The sequence below is a fragment of the Morone saxatilis genome, unplaced genomic scaffold, assembly GCF_004916995.1.
Source record: "Morone saxatilis isolate NCDOM2014 unplaced genomic scaffold, NCSU_SB_2.0 Contig14, whole genome shotgun sequence".
In the NCBI taxonomy this organism is placed as follows: domain Eukaryota; kingdom Metazoa; phylum Chordata; class Actinopteri; family Moronidae; genus Morone; species Morone saxatilis.
In genome coordinates this window covers 12,069,084-12,080,677 of record NW_023339696.1, presented here as the reverse complement: position 1 = coordinate 12,080,677, position 11,594 = coordinate 12,069,084, and the positions used below count along the sequence as shown (strand labels likewise).

The following is an 11,594-nucleotide window of genomic DNA, read 5'->3' as shown; positions in this document are numbered from 1 at the left end:
AGGCTCATTGATGCACATGGGGAGCGAAGGCTGGCCCGTGTGGTCCGATCCAACAGATGAGCTACTGTAGCTCAAACTGCTGAAAAAGTTAATGCTGGTTCTGATAGAAAGGTGTCAGAACACGTCTCTGGTTAAAGGTATATTTTTGTGAATGGGAGAAATCTCGTACTACTGTTGACGTCCAGCATGATGACCGTACGGCGGGGCATCCGTGTCACAAAAGCTGTCTATGTAATTACGCAAGATTGGTAACCATGGTAATATGTCAGCTTGTGAGTGAGTTCTCACTAATCGATCACAAAATGAAAAGCAGTTATAACATAAGTTGTACCTGTCTACTACTCTGCGAAGCACCCTACGCATTGTGTATACTTACCTGATACTCAATATAAAAAAAGTGACAAAAATTTAATTGCCTCGAATCCTTAAAATTTTGAGTCGACCAAGAAAAAGGGATTTGAAATCAACAATAAAGGCAACGAGTTCCATTTATTACTGATTGTTGGTTCTTTCTCCCTGTAGCCTAATCTTAAACAGGAAAGTCAATGTATCACTGGATGTTCTCTGCAATATGTCCCTCACTGTGCAGAAGGGCAATTTCATATAACAATTGTACTATATCTTTAAGCCAAGTGTTGGCTCAAGTCGGTACTGCAAGGAATTACTTTGATAATCAATTAATCAGACCATAATGATAATAGAATAAACCTTCTAACAAATACCTTAGTTTCTCTGTGCTTGGCGGTTAGCAGCTGTTGGTTAAGGGGGGTGAGTCGGGGATGATGGCTAATTCTTATTTCTCTTTCTTTTTAGATCTTGTGTCTCTGTTTGACCTGGAAAACGACCTTCCAGATGAGCTCATCCCCAATGGAGACTTGGGAATGGGAATGTCCTCTAACGGCGGTCCAGGTGGAGGGGGTCCTGGTCTCAACTCCATCGTCCCTGATGCAGCCGCCAAACACAAGCAGCTGTCTGAGCTCCTGCGGCCAGGAAGCTCCTCGATATTAGGAGGTGGCCCCCAACAGGGAGGCATGGTGGGAAGCCAGCTAGGTGCTGTGCTTGGTAAAAGTCCACTGGGGCAGGGCTCTACCAATCACCAGTCTCCCCAGGCCCAGAAAGGTGCTGCTGGACAAGGCAATGGAAGCACAGGCATGGGCTTCAACCAGGCCATGATGAACAGTGGGCAGGGTCATGGGGTCATGGGCCAGGCAGGACAAGTGATGAATGGGGCTCTGGGACCGGCGGGCCGGGGGAGACCTGGCATGCAGTACCAGGGCCAGGGCATGCAGGGCCCACAAGTGGGTGCTGGACCGGGTGTTGGAGGCAGTGTGCTAGCAGAGACACTCACACAAGGAGGGCCGCAGTTGGGTGCACACAACACGCTGAATGCTCAGCAAGCTGGAAACATGAATAAGGTGAGGTTCTAAATTCAAAGTTACTCAGCATAGAAGATCATAGTAATCTGTTGAGCACGTAAAGTAATAACTACTTTACATCGTTTATATCAAATGTTCACATGTCCAGATTTATCAAATTGTCACTTTGATTTTCAATTCACAATTTAACCTGCAGATATAAACAGCCTGAATTACGTTTTAGTCAAAATTGGATTTCAGCATAGAGTTAAACTGCTTGGACTTCACACATATACGTGTCATTTTCATGGCGTGTTCAGTCAGTTTTCTCTCCTCACAACACTTGCAGACAAATAATGAAGCAATGTTGAAGCAATATTAAAAAAAACTTATTTTTATAGATGCAACATTAGTCCTTCAGCATTTGTCCTTCCAATATTTCAAACCAGCTTTTTAAATATTCCCACTAGCCTGTTTTTTATGTAGGATGTTAAAGAACAAAAGTATTGCCTCACCACCATATTTTTACCGTATTTGTCCATAGCAGTACTATATGTTTAAAACTTTCGTCGTTGTTACATTATTTGCCAACACTTGAAGTTTCCTCTGGAGGAAAGCTTGTTATCTCCATCTTTCTGACTTTTTACACAAAATCAATAGCATGTGGTGAGTTTAGCCCTGTTGCAGGGCTTTCCAATAGGATATGGAGTAGCCAGTTAGTGGGGTCTGGGGATGCTTATGGAAAGCTCTGACTGCTTCTTTGTGCGTGTTTTTTTTTATTCTTTTTTATTTTTAGGAAACCGTATGAGTGGTTATAAATTGTTTTGATTAAGCAATGTACCTTTTGACAGTATTTCACAGTCTCGTTTTGATCCTATCTTTTTATCCAGATTAATATATGAAATGTGGAGTATCTGTTGCCTAACCCTATTGCTGGCTTGTCATCGGTTATGTCCCCCACACCATGTATTGATTTGTTCATCTTCCTGGGTCTGCTGGACGAAGCAGACTTAAGGGGGTTCTCAAGTGCAGCAATCTCTGAAACGACAAATGCCTTTGCATCACATTGAGACGCTGGGGTTGTGTTTGAAAGGAGATGAAGAAAGAGGAAGACACAGATTTGAACCTGGCTGTGAGTAGTGCGTATGTGTTAGTCTGTGGTTGGAAGATACGACGACAGACACACGTCATATTTACCTTGTGTAGCTGCCATCAGAGACACATGCTGCGTGGGAAAGTGACGTGTTGGCTTTTATGTTCAAATAAGTCTAGCTGGTTACACTATTACTTTGAAAGAGACAACGTGTATGTTAATGCACAAATGACGCAACACATTCATATGGCTTCAGTATGACAAGGTTGGACAGCAGTTTTTCCTACCTTGTTTCAGTTTTCCAATGTAGTTGTTCTACAGCTATAATAGTAAAGAAAAAAAGGAGACTGTTGTTGAGACCAAATTGGAACAAGAAAAAGAGATCTGCAGGTGTGGCAGGTAAATTGCTGAGCTACCTGATCCTCTTCTTGAGCTGTTGTTGGCTTGCAGGCAACAGATTCTCATTATTAGTTTTGATTAATTTCGACCATGTTTTGTCTTTGCTCATATTGGCCAAGAAAGTACTAGGGGTGTGCAAGGAGTGATGTAAATAACGGTGTATGTTTTTGACTATAGCCTGAAGAAGACTGATGGCTTCACAGTTGATGATAGTTGCAGAACAAAGCACTTTGTATGGGAAAAATGAAAGGATTTATTGTACATGTAACAATACTTCTTTTAGTCTTGCAAATGATTTGTGTTATAAAAATGTTTATTACTTTATAAACCTCATAGTATCAACAACGTAACAAAATATAATGCAGCCGGCACTGCATGTGTGTGACAGATCAGCCATCATACAGTATAGTCAATAGAAATGAGAAAATCACAGCAGATCAGGCTACGAATCAGGCCGTGTCTACAGTAGAGTAGAGGAAGTTTAACCGCACTGTATCAACAAAAAACATTGCTCCAACTATTATTGTAAAAATGCTTAAATCTCTTCCCCGCCTTATGCTTGACAATCAACAAAATAATGCATTAACAGTTATCATCAGAGGGATGAGGATTGGGGTTGGAGTGATACTTCTAATTTGACAGGCAACCTGCTAAATCCACATGATCTTTTTGACTGTGTTCAGGCATTCAACAGCGCTGTATCAGTGGACAGTTGACAATTGAAACAGAGAAGTTGCCTTAGGATCATTGATAAAGAGGCGTCCCTTTTTGATCCTTCGATGTCAGATCCTCCTGTCATTGTGAGAGAGAGTTCACCAAGCATGGGATTAGGGAACTTTTCCAGCATTTAACTCTTCATTTGCTAGTATTTGCCCTTTTTCTTCTCTCTCTCTGTCTCTCTCTCTCTCTCTCTCTCTGTCTCTCTCTGGCGTATGCCGTCTCTCTCTCTGGACCTTTGGCCTTTGATAATGAAGCTATAAATCATGTTTAGAGGGGCCACTTTGTGTGTTGTTGTTGGGGTGGGGGAGGCCGTGTAGAGATGGAACAGAGGAGGGCATGCCAAGAGGAGGGGAAACACTGGAGGCTTCCTGTGCGACAGTACTGTCGTCTGTCCTGGCCACACTCCTCTGTAGTAAGCGCAGATCAGCAGATCATTAAGCGAGAGACCCCATGTGGGAGAGGAGGACGAGGCCGTGCTCATGTGTGAATGAGAGGGAGGCAGCAGGCAAGCATCTGTGTGTTTCTGTGCAGCAGAGGGGGAGGGGCAGGCAGCAGCGCAGTGCTCTGCTCAGTTGTTGAGCAAGCTGGTCTTTCTCCTCCCGTTTCCCTCTCTCTCTCTACGCTGGGCTGGGCTTGCTCTGTGTGCCTGTTCACTACTAGCAGTAGGGAGACCTCTGCGAAGCAAAGCAGGCTGCCGCTTTGGCCACCATAGAGAAAGGCAGGCAGAGGCAGCATACAGACGCATGCTGAGGGCCAATCAGATAGATAGGAATGATCTTCTGAGGACATAACAAGAAAACTATTCCCTTTCTGAGGCCAATTATAAAATAAAGATTATGCATTTCTACATAATTTTGTAGCGACAATTTCTGTTTCTTTTAGTAATTAGGTTTGAAGAGATGTTGGAGCTAGCTTTGAGTGGACATTTTTGACAGCAGTCCCTTCATTTGTTGTTTACACGTGAACACAAGGCACAACATAATCTCGATGAAAACATTTGGAGAATAAAACATAGTGTGTGGTCATAGAGTTGTGCAACATAAACTTGATTGATATGTGCTAAAGCTTACAATGATCTCCACCTTGCTGTGTGTGCATTCTCAAAGTTAGAAACTCTTCCATATGCATTCTCAAAAGGACAGGTAAAAAAAGCTGATCTACTGTGATGGTATGCTGCATGATATGCACATTTTCTGATCACCCTCTGTCCTGATTGTCCACTGTAGATGGGGATGTCGGGAGCATTTGGCCAGCAGTATGGTCAGGCTGGGGTGCAGCAGATGGGGGCAGCGGGGGTCAACACCCAACAACTCCAGAACAAGACAGGCCTTTCCAACAACCTGCCCCAATTCCCTGCTGAGCTGAAGGGAGCTGGGAGTGTGCCAAACATGGTGAGTGCCATCTTTTCTTTTCTTAAAGAAAAAGACGATAGCTCACTGGGTAGAGTGTGTACCACGTGTCATGACTGAGTCATTACTGCAGTGGCCAGGGTTCGAATCTGGCTCGAGGCCATTTGCTGCGTGTCATACCTTCTCTCCCCTGCCTTTCCTGTCTCTCCCTACAGTCCTGTCAATAAAGTGAAATGCCAAAAAATGGTGGATATGTGTCTGTCCCAGCCCCTTTTTATTTTGTTAGGTAGAGTAAAACACATTAAATATTAATCTGTATCCACATTAGATAGGAACCAAACCATAAATGTGCACAGCGGCATTGGTACTGTCATTTTTCTGTTGCTATACAATACACAATACGCATCTGCATCTCTGCATCTGCAACCAAGCAACATACAGTGTAAATAGATTGCCACCTGCTTGTGGTATAAATAGTTGCTAAATACAATCATAATTTATAATTTAATAATAATAAAATAATAATTTAAATATGTCATCCTTACATATGTATTGGTTACTATGGTTTTGATGAAACTTTGTCTACACCAGCCACGTAATGAAAGCAGTAGCCACAGCTGCAGATCTGTTCAGTGTTTATACTGGATCTATTCATCTGCAGTACTGCCATGTGCTCCCAAGTACTCAATACTTAAGTGTACCTGTTTCGTCAGATCTGTATAAGAGGGGGAAAAGCGTGACTGAGGCGCATGTTGGTGGTGTTGACGGAGTGTAAGCCTAGATCTTAACGTGGTAATTTTCATCCTGAGAGAGATTAAAATAAATTGCCACATAACTAAAATGACCAGTAATAGTACAGTAATTTCTTCATGCACCTGACTTTCAAAGAGTTAAACAATGTTTGGTCATCTATTACTGTTGCCATATTAATACTACAAATGGGCTTATTTATAAGAACAACAAAAACCCTGTACGGTTGCTGTAGCAATATAAGTGCCTGTGTATACATTCATACCAATTAATAATGACCAGATTAAGCAAAACATGTTTATTTGTTTCTTATAGGACTGGTTGGTTCATTAATATGGATTGCATTATTGTGCAATACAGCTTGTCTGAAAACATATTTCTGCGACCATATATGTACATTGCTTCCTTGCTTTTCAAAACCAACTGTTGAGTACAGGGTGATATTCTTTCCATCCAAGTAAAAGAGCGCAGTGCTATGCAAATCTGTTTGAGGAACAGGAAATGGACGTAATCGAGGGAGGAAATGTCAGTCCCTCGATTTTTGAGTAGTTCGATTTTTTTTATTTATTAGATTTCCCTAGTTTACTTGTTCCCTCCCATTCTCAGAGCTTTCCTTCACATTTTGTTTTAATTCTTGAGTTTTAACTCCCCCCATCTTATCACCTCTTTCTTCTCTTGTACCGTATTCCACATCTCTAAGCCCCTGTTTCTACTTACAACCTGAAAGTCTAAAAACATGGAAAGTCTGATATTTGGATCTTTTCCTAACCTCCCTGTGTATTGGCACTCTCTTGTAGTCCCAGATGCAGCAGCAGGTAGCCTCGGTGGGCATGGTCCCTGGGGCTGGTGGAGTGTCAGCAGGACCGACGGCCGACCCTGAGAAGCGCAAACTCATTCAGCAGCAGCTGGTCCTGTTGCTCCACGCACATAAGTGCCAGCGGCGGGAGCAGGCCAACGGGGAGGTGAGGGCCTGCACTCTGCCCCACTGCCGCACCATGAAGAACGTCCTCAACCACATGACCCACTGCCAGGCTGGCAAGTCCTGCCAGGGTGAGTGAAAGTGATGTGTTTTTAGAGTGCTCCTTGACTCGCCTTCAGCTCTTCATACAACCACTCGCCAATTTTGTCCTTAGTGGAATTGCTTTTTGATCTATATGTGGCTGATGACCAGTTAAGGAAGTTTCATGAAATTTGCATCCCTATATAACCCTAAACAATCAAATTGCATTGTTGTTGACCAACAGACAGATTGGAAGCAGTCATCTCTTGTCAGCTCTTGTGTTTTATTGCTTAAATAGAGCCACTCTACCCCCCTGACCCGCTAAGCCCCAAGCGCCCTGGTGACTGACAACATCAGGAAACATTAATTTAATCTTTTTTTAAAACGGGTGTCATAATAATTGTACTCCCATTTCCTTGTCTACCCTGGCAGCAAACAACTTCCCTCTGACAGTTGTGAGTAGCAAGGAGGTCACCCTAGGTTTATGAACTTTGAACTCTGATATTTATACTTTTTATATGCTTTAAGTAAATGCAAGGATGCATTTATGGTTTTACAACATGTACAATTGCTTTTATATAGCTATTTGCACATTGTACTGTAGCAGTTGAGGCTTTATTTTTTTGACAGTGCTGTAGATTAACTTTATCTAGCCATTTTATACAGTATCTTTCTTCCCTCAGTCAGCACTTGTTTTACTTTAATGTAGCAGTGTCTGAATTCAGTGTGTTTTCATAGCCCAATACTACTGAATTACTTATCACCATTCCTCAATCTATATCTTTGTTTCCCTTTTATTTCTCCCCAGTGGCTCACTGTGCATCATCCAGACAGATCATCTCCCACTGGAAGAACTGTACACGGCACGACTGTCCGGTCTGCCTGCCTTTGAAGAATGCTAGTGACAAGAGGAACCAGCAACGTGAGTAACTTCAGCAGCTCCCCTTCTCTCTTATGCATCTACAAATGCATATAAAACACATATGGGTTAAGTTAGAAGTTAATAGAGAACAAAGAACTCCTCGTGGATGCTGGTTGTGGTCATTTAAAAAAAAAAAAAAGGAAACCGTTGATACATTTTAAGCTGTTAAGTAAGGCTGTTGTCGCTCAGTGGCGAGCCTCCAGTCAGTGTGTGTGTGTGTGTGTGATATGAAGTGGTGCCACCTGCAGGTCGTTTCTCTGTCACAGCTCTGTGCTGGCTCGCTGGCTGCAAGGGCTTCAACAGCAAGAGGATTCCTCTAGAAAGGCTGGGTCTGTAATGTGACACCCAGGGGAGGGGCTCTGTGGCTCTGCTAATACTGGGGGCAGGGTCTTGGGACAGCAAGCTCTCTGATTGGTTAAAATGCCCTCTGACAGATTTAAATCCCCCACAGAGGCAGCGTGCTCCCTGTCAGCAATCAACACAGCAGGGAGCAGCGCAGGGATTTTAGATAGGTCTGCTCAAGAACATGTTCTTTTGCACAAAGATTGAGAATTTTTTCTACAGAGAAAAAAACATTTTTGACATTTATTGATTCATTTAAAAAAATATTTTTATTACTAATTTACTAATGTTAATTATTTGTGTTTCATGACTTAAATTTATATATGTTTTGATGTTTAGCAAATAGAAAGCATAGAAGCAACAGCTACTTCTCAGTTATTACAGGGTATTAATTAAATACTTAATGTAATATTGCCAAACCATTTATTTATTTCCTCCTCTTCTCGCTCCAGCCATGCTAGGTTCCCCTGGGGCTGGCCTGCAGAATGCCATCAGTACGGTGGGGCCTGGCCAGCCTAGTGCCACAGCCATCAACAGCGCTGCCACCCACATCGACCCGAGCTCCATGCAGAGGGCCTATGCTGCCCTTGGCCTGCCATATGGGAACCAGCCCCCTACACAGGTCCAGGGGCAGGGCTCCGCTCAGCAAACCTCCCAGGGCCCCCAGCACCAGCAGCTGCGAAATATGAACCCACTAGGTACGGAAAAGATGAGACTCTACTGCAATTTTGAGCGGATCATGTAGAAGTGGTAACAATTCTCTAAATCTGTTGCTAAGCCTTTTTCTTGTTCACTCTTGTAAATGACGATGTGTGTTTATCAGGCACTAATCAGATGAGCCAGATGGCAGGAGGGATGGGTGTCCCCTCTTCAGACCAGACTGGCATGCACTCCGACTCCTCTCTACCATCCACACTCAACAAGTGAGCATTCTCATCCTTAATACGTCACACAAATACGTGGCCTTTGCTGCAAAGGCTCCCACTGTTTTAAAAGAAATGTATGCTTCTACAATCACTGTCATCTTGTGATTGATGTCACAATCTTATGTCTTGTAGCTGCCATTTAATTCATGGACTAATTCATAGTTAGGATAAAGAGTCCTGTGGTTTTTTTGTCAACCTAATCGCCACCCATCTCATCTTCTTTTGACTGATTGAATCTCAATCTGTTCTCTGTTCCTTGGGCTTTATTATGTTCGCATTGTGTCCTTTACGAAACCTTGTGTGAAACAGAACTTAAGTAATAGTTTCTCTCTCTCTGTGTTTTACAGTCAGCTGATGCCAGATGGTTCAGTAGCAGGAGGCATGGGAAACCTGCCCACTGCCACCCCTCTCTCTGCTACGGGGGTAAGAAAGGCCTGGCATGAACACGTCACTCAGGACCTGCGCACCCACCTGGTGCACAAACTGTAAGTCCAGCAATGAAACAGATGTATTATAAATGTTTGTTCTATCATATGAAAACAGAATAGAACTTGGTGCACCAGGCTGTTGCTCAGTTTTGTATTTTTCTGCTGTCTCACTTCAGTGTACAAGCCATATTCCCCACCCCAGACCCCGCAGCACTGAAGGACCGGAGAATGGAGAACCTGGTGGCATATGCGCGCAAGGTTGAGGGCGACATGTACGAGTCAGCTAACAGCAGGGTAACTAATATAATACACACTTACACCCTTGAGGAATGATAGTCTTCTTCGTGCTTTTAATCCTACAGCCTTGCCTCTATGAGAGCAGAGAAATTTAACCAGAGACCTGGAATTTATTTATTACATTTATTATTTATTGTAAAATGTCTTTTTAAATGTCTTTTTTCCCTTCATCCTCTCACTAGGATGAGTATTACCACTTCCTGGCAGAGAAAATCTACAAAATCCAGAAGGAACTGGAGGAGAAGAGGCGCTCACGGCTTCAGAAACAGCCTGGAATGGTGGGCACAGCTGGGCCTCAGCAACCTGGTATGGCTCAGCCCAACCCCATGGGCCCAGGACAGGCCGTCCGACCTCCCAGTTAGTATCCAAACTCTCTACTCTCTGGGTGACAAAATAGGGGAATGAATAGGGTTTTTGAATATTGACTCAACTTAGAAATGAACACTGCTATATCCTGTCTTCTCTCAGATGGACCTGTGCCTATGCCTAACATGCCAAATCAGATAATGAACCGTATGCAGGTGCCCCAAGGTATGTATTCACTCTTTGCTTTCTTAACAGTTTCACTCCATATGTCCTTTTTTGACTAACCTTCCTAGTTTTGAAATAGCTAATGGATTCATGTTTAAATACAGAAACTTACTAAGCAGTGAAGTGAGTTTTAGTTTCCTGAGCACACCTGATTGTTTAACCAGTTTAACTTTAATGTGTTTGTCAGAGCTGTGATGTTTAAGTGAGCTAGTTCTGTGTTTCTGCCAGCCCAGTAGGGCATGGAATATTAAATTACAACTCCCAAGTGTAATAAGCAGGTAAATAATTGTGTGTATCTGTTCCCACAGGAATCAATCAGTTTAACCCAATGGCAATGCAGAATGCGCAGATGTCTCAGGCACCCATGGGAGCACGTGCTCCCTCCCCCATGAACCATCCACAGCAGATGAACATGAGCTCCGTCCCAGCGGTTAGATCTTTGTCTTTTGTCTCTCTCTATTATTTTTCGCTCTTTTGAACAGTCGTCTGTTTGAGCCTGTCAGTTTCTTTCTTTCTTTCTTAAACTTGCTCTTCTTGGAACAATTCAGTTTTTGTCACCATGTTTGTTTGGGCCCCAGTCTGTTCATTTCTTGCTCCACTTTTCTTTGTCACTCTTTGACTTTTTCCTCCACTTTTTCGCTCCTCTTTCCTGTGAAACGCCTCCCAGTCTTTGACTGATTGTTCTTTTCTTAGTCTGTTAGCATTTTGACACTAAAGCATCAATATGGGATGTGCTGCCTGTGGTTGACATGAGTAATCTGTAATGAAACCATGGCGCCTAAGGTCTGGCTTAAAGCTACGTAGTGTTTCTCTTTAGATCTGGTGCCATGCCATGTTTTTATTCAGCGCACTGTAAGTTTAGAAGACTATTATAGTGGAAAGATGCATCTATGCTGCATTCTATTCATTTAGTTTATTTAACGAGGCAATCTTTGAATACTAGAGGCTTGCTTCCATAATGATTTTGTCTGTGTCCTCTCTTGTCTATTTTACAGATGGGCATGTCTCCATCAAGGATGCCTCAGACTCAAGGAATGATGGGTAGTCATGCCAATAACATGGTAGCTCAGCCAGCCAACCAGGGCCAGTTCCTGCCCCAGGGCCAGTTCACTCCAGGTGCAGGTGGAGCAATGAATGTGAATATAGGCTTGGGACAGCCTATAACACAGGCTGCTGTCACACAGGTGAGGAGACTTGTGCTGTGTTGAGAGAAGCACTGACGTTTTGTGCGCTCCTAGCATTTTCAGTGTTCCTTGCATTTTTCTGTGTTGAATGTGGCTTTCTGTGTGGACTGCTATATGAATGTATTGGTATGCTAACTCTGCATCCCTCTTTGTTCCAGCAGCCGCAGAACTCTAACCTCCCGCTGAATGCGCTTGGATCCCTCGGCCCCCAGCTGCCCTGTGGCCCTGCAGCCCAGCCCGCCCTGCGAGCTACCCCTCCACCCAATGCCTCTGCCAGCCTGCAGCAGCAGCAGCAGCA

General features: G+C 43.5%; 1 protein-coding gene across 1 annotated transcript in view; it reads left to right on the top strand.

The window, feature by feature from the left end:
- crebbpb (CREB binding protein b) overlaps positions 1-11,594 on the top strand; it is a gene marked incomplete in the record, with an annotated part of 29,857 nt that overhangs the window by 9,923 nt on the left and 8,340 nt on the right. The window contains 11 exon segments of the mRNA XM_035654494.1: positions 814-1,415; positions 4,794-4,958; positions 6,464-6,716; positions 7,475-7,588; positions 8,383-8,628; positions 8,754-8,853; positions 9,204-9,341; positions 9,461-9,578; positions 9,764-9,938; positions 10,050-10,112; positions 10,421-10,542. Of these exon segments, the coding sequence (XP_035510387.1) occupies positions 814-1,415; positions 4,794-4,958; positions 6,464-6,716; positions 7,475-7,588; positions 8,383-8,628; positions 8,754-8,853; positions 9,204-9,341; positions 9,461-9,578; positions 9,764-9,938; positions 10,050-10,112; positions 10,421-10,542 (2,096 nt within the window).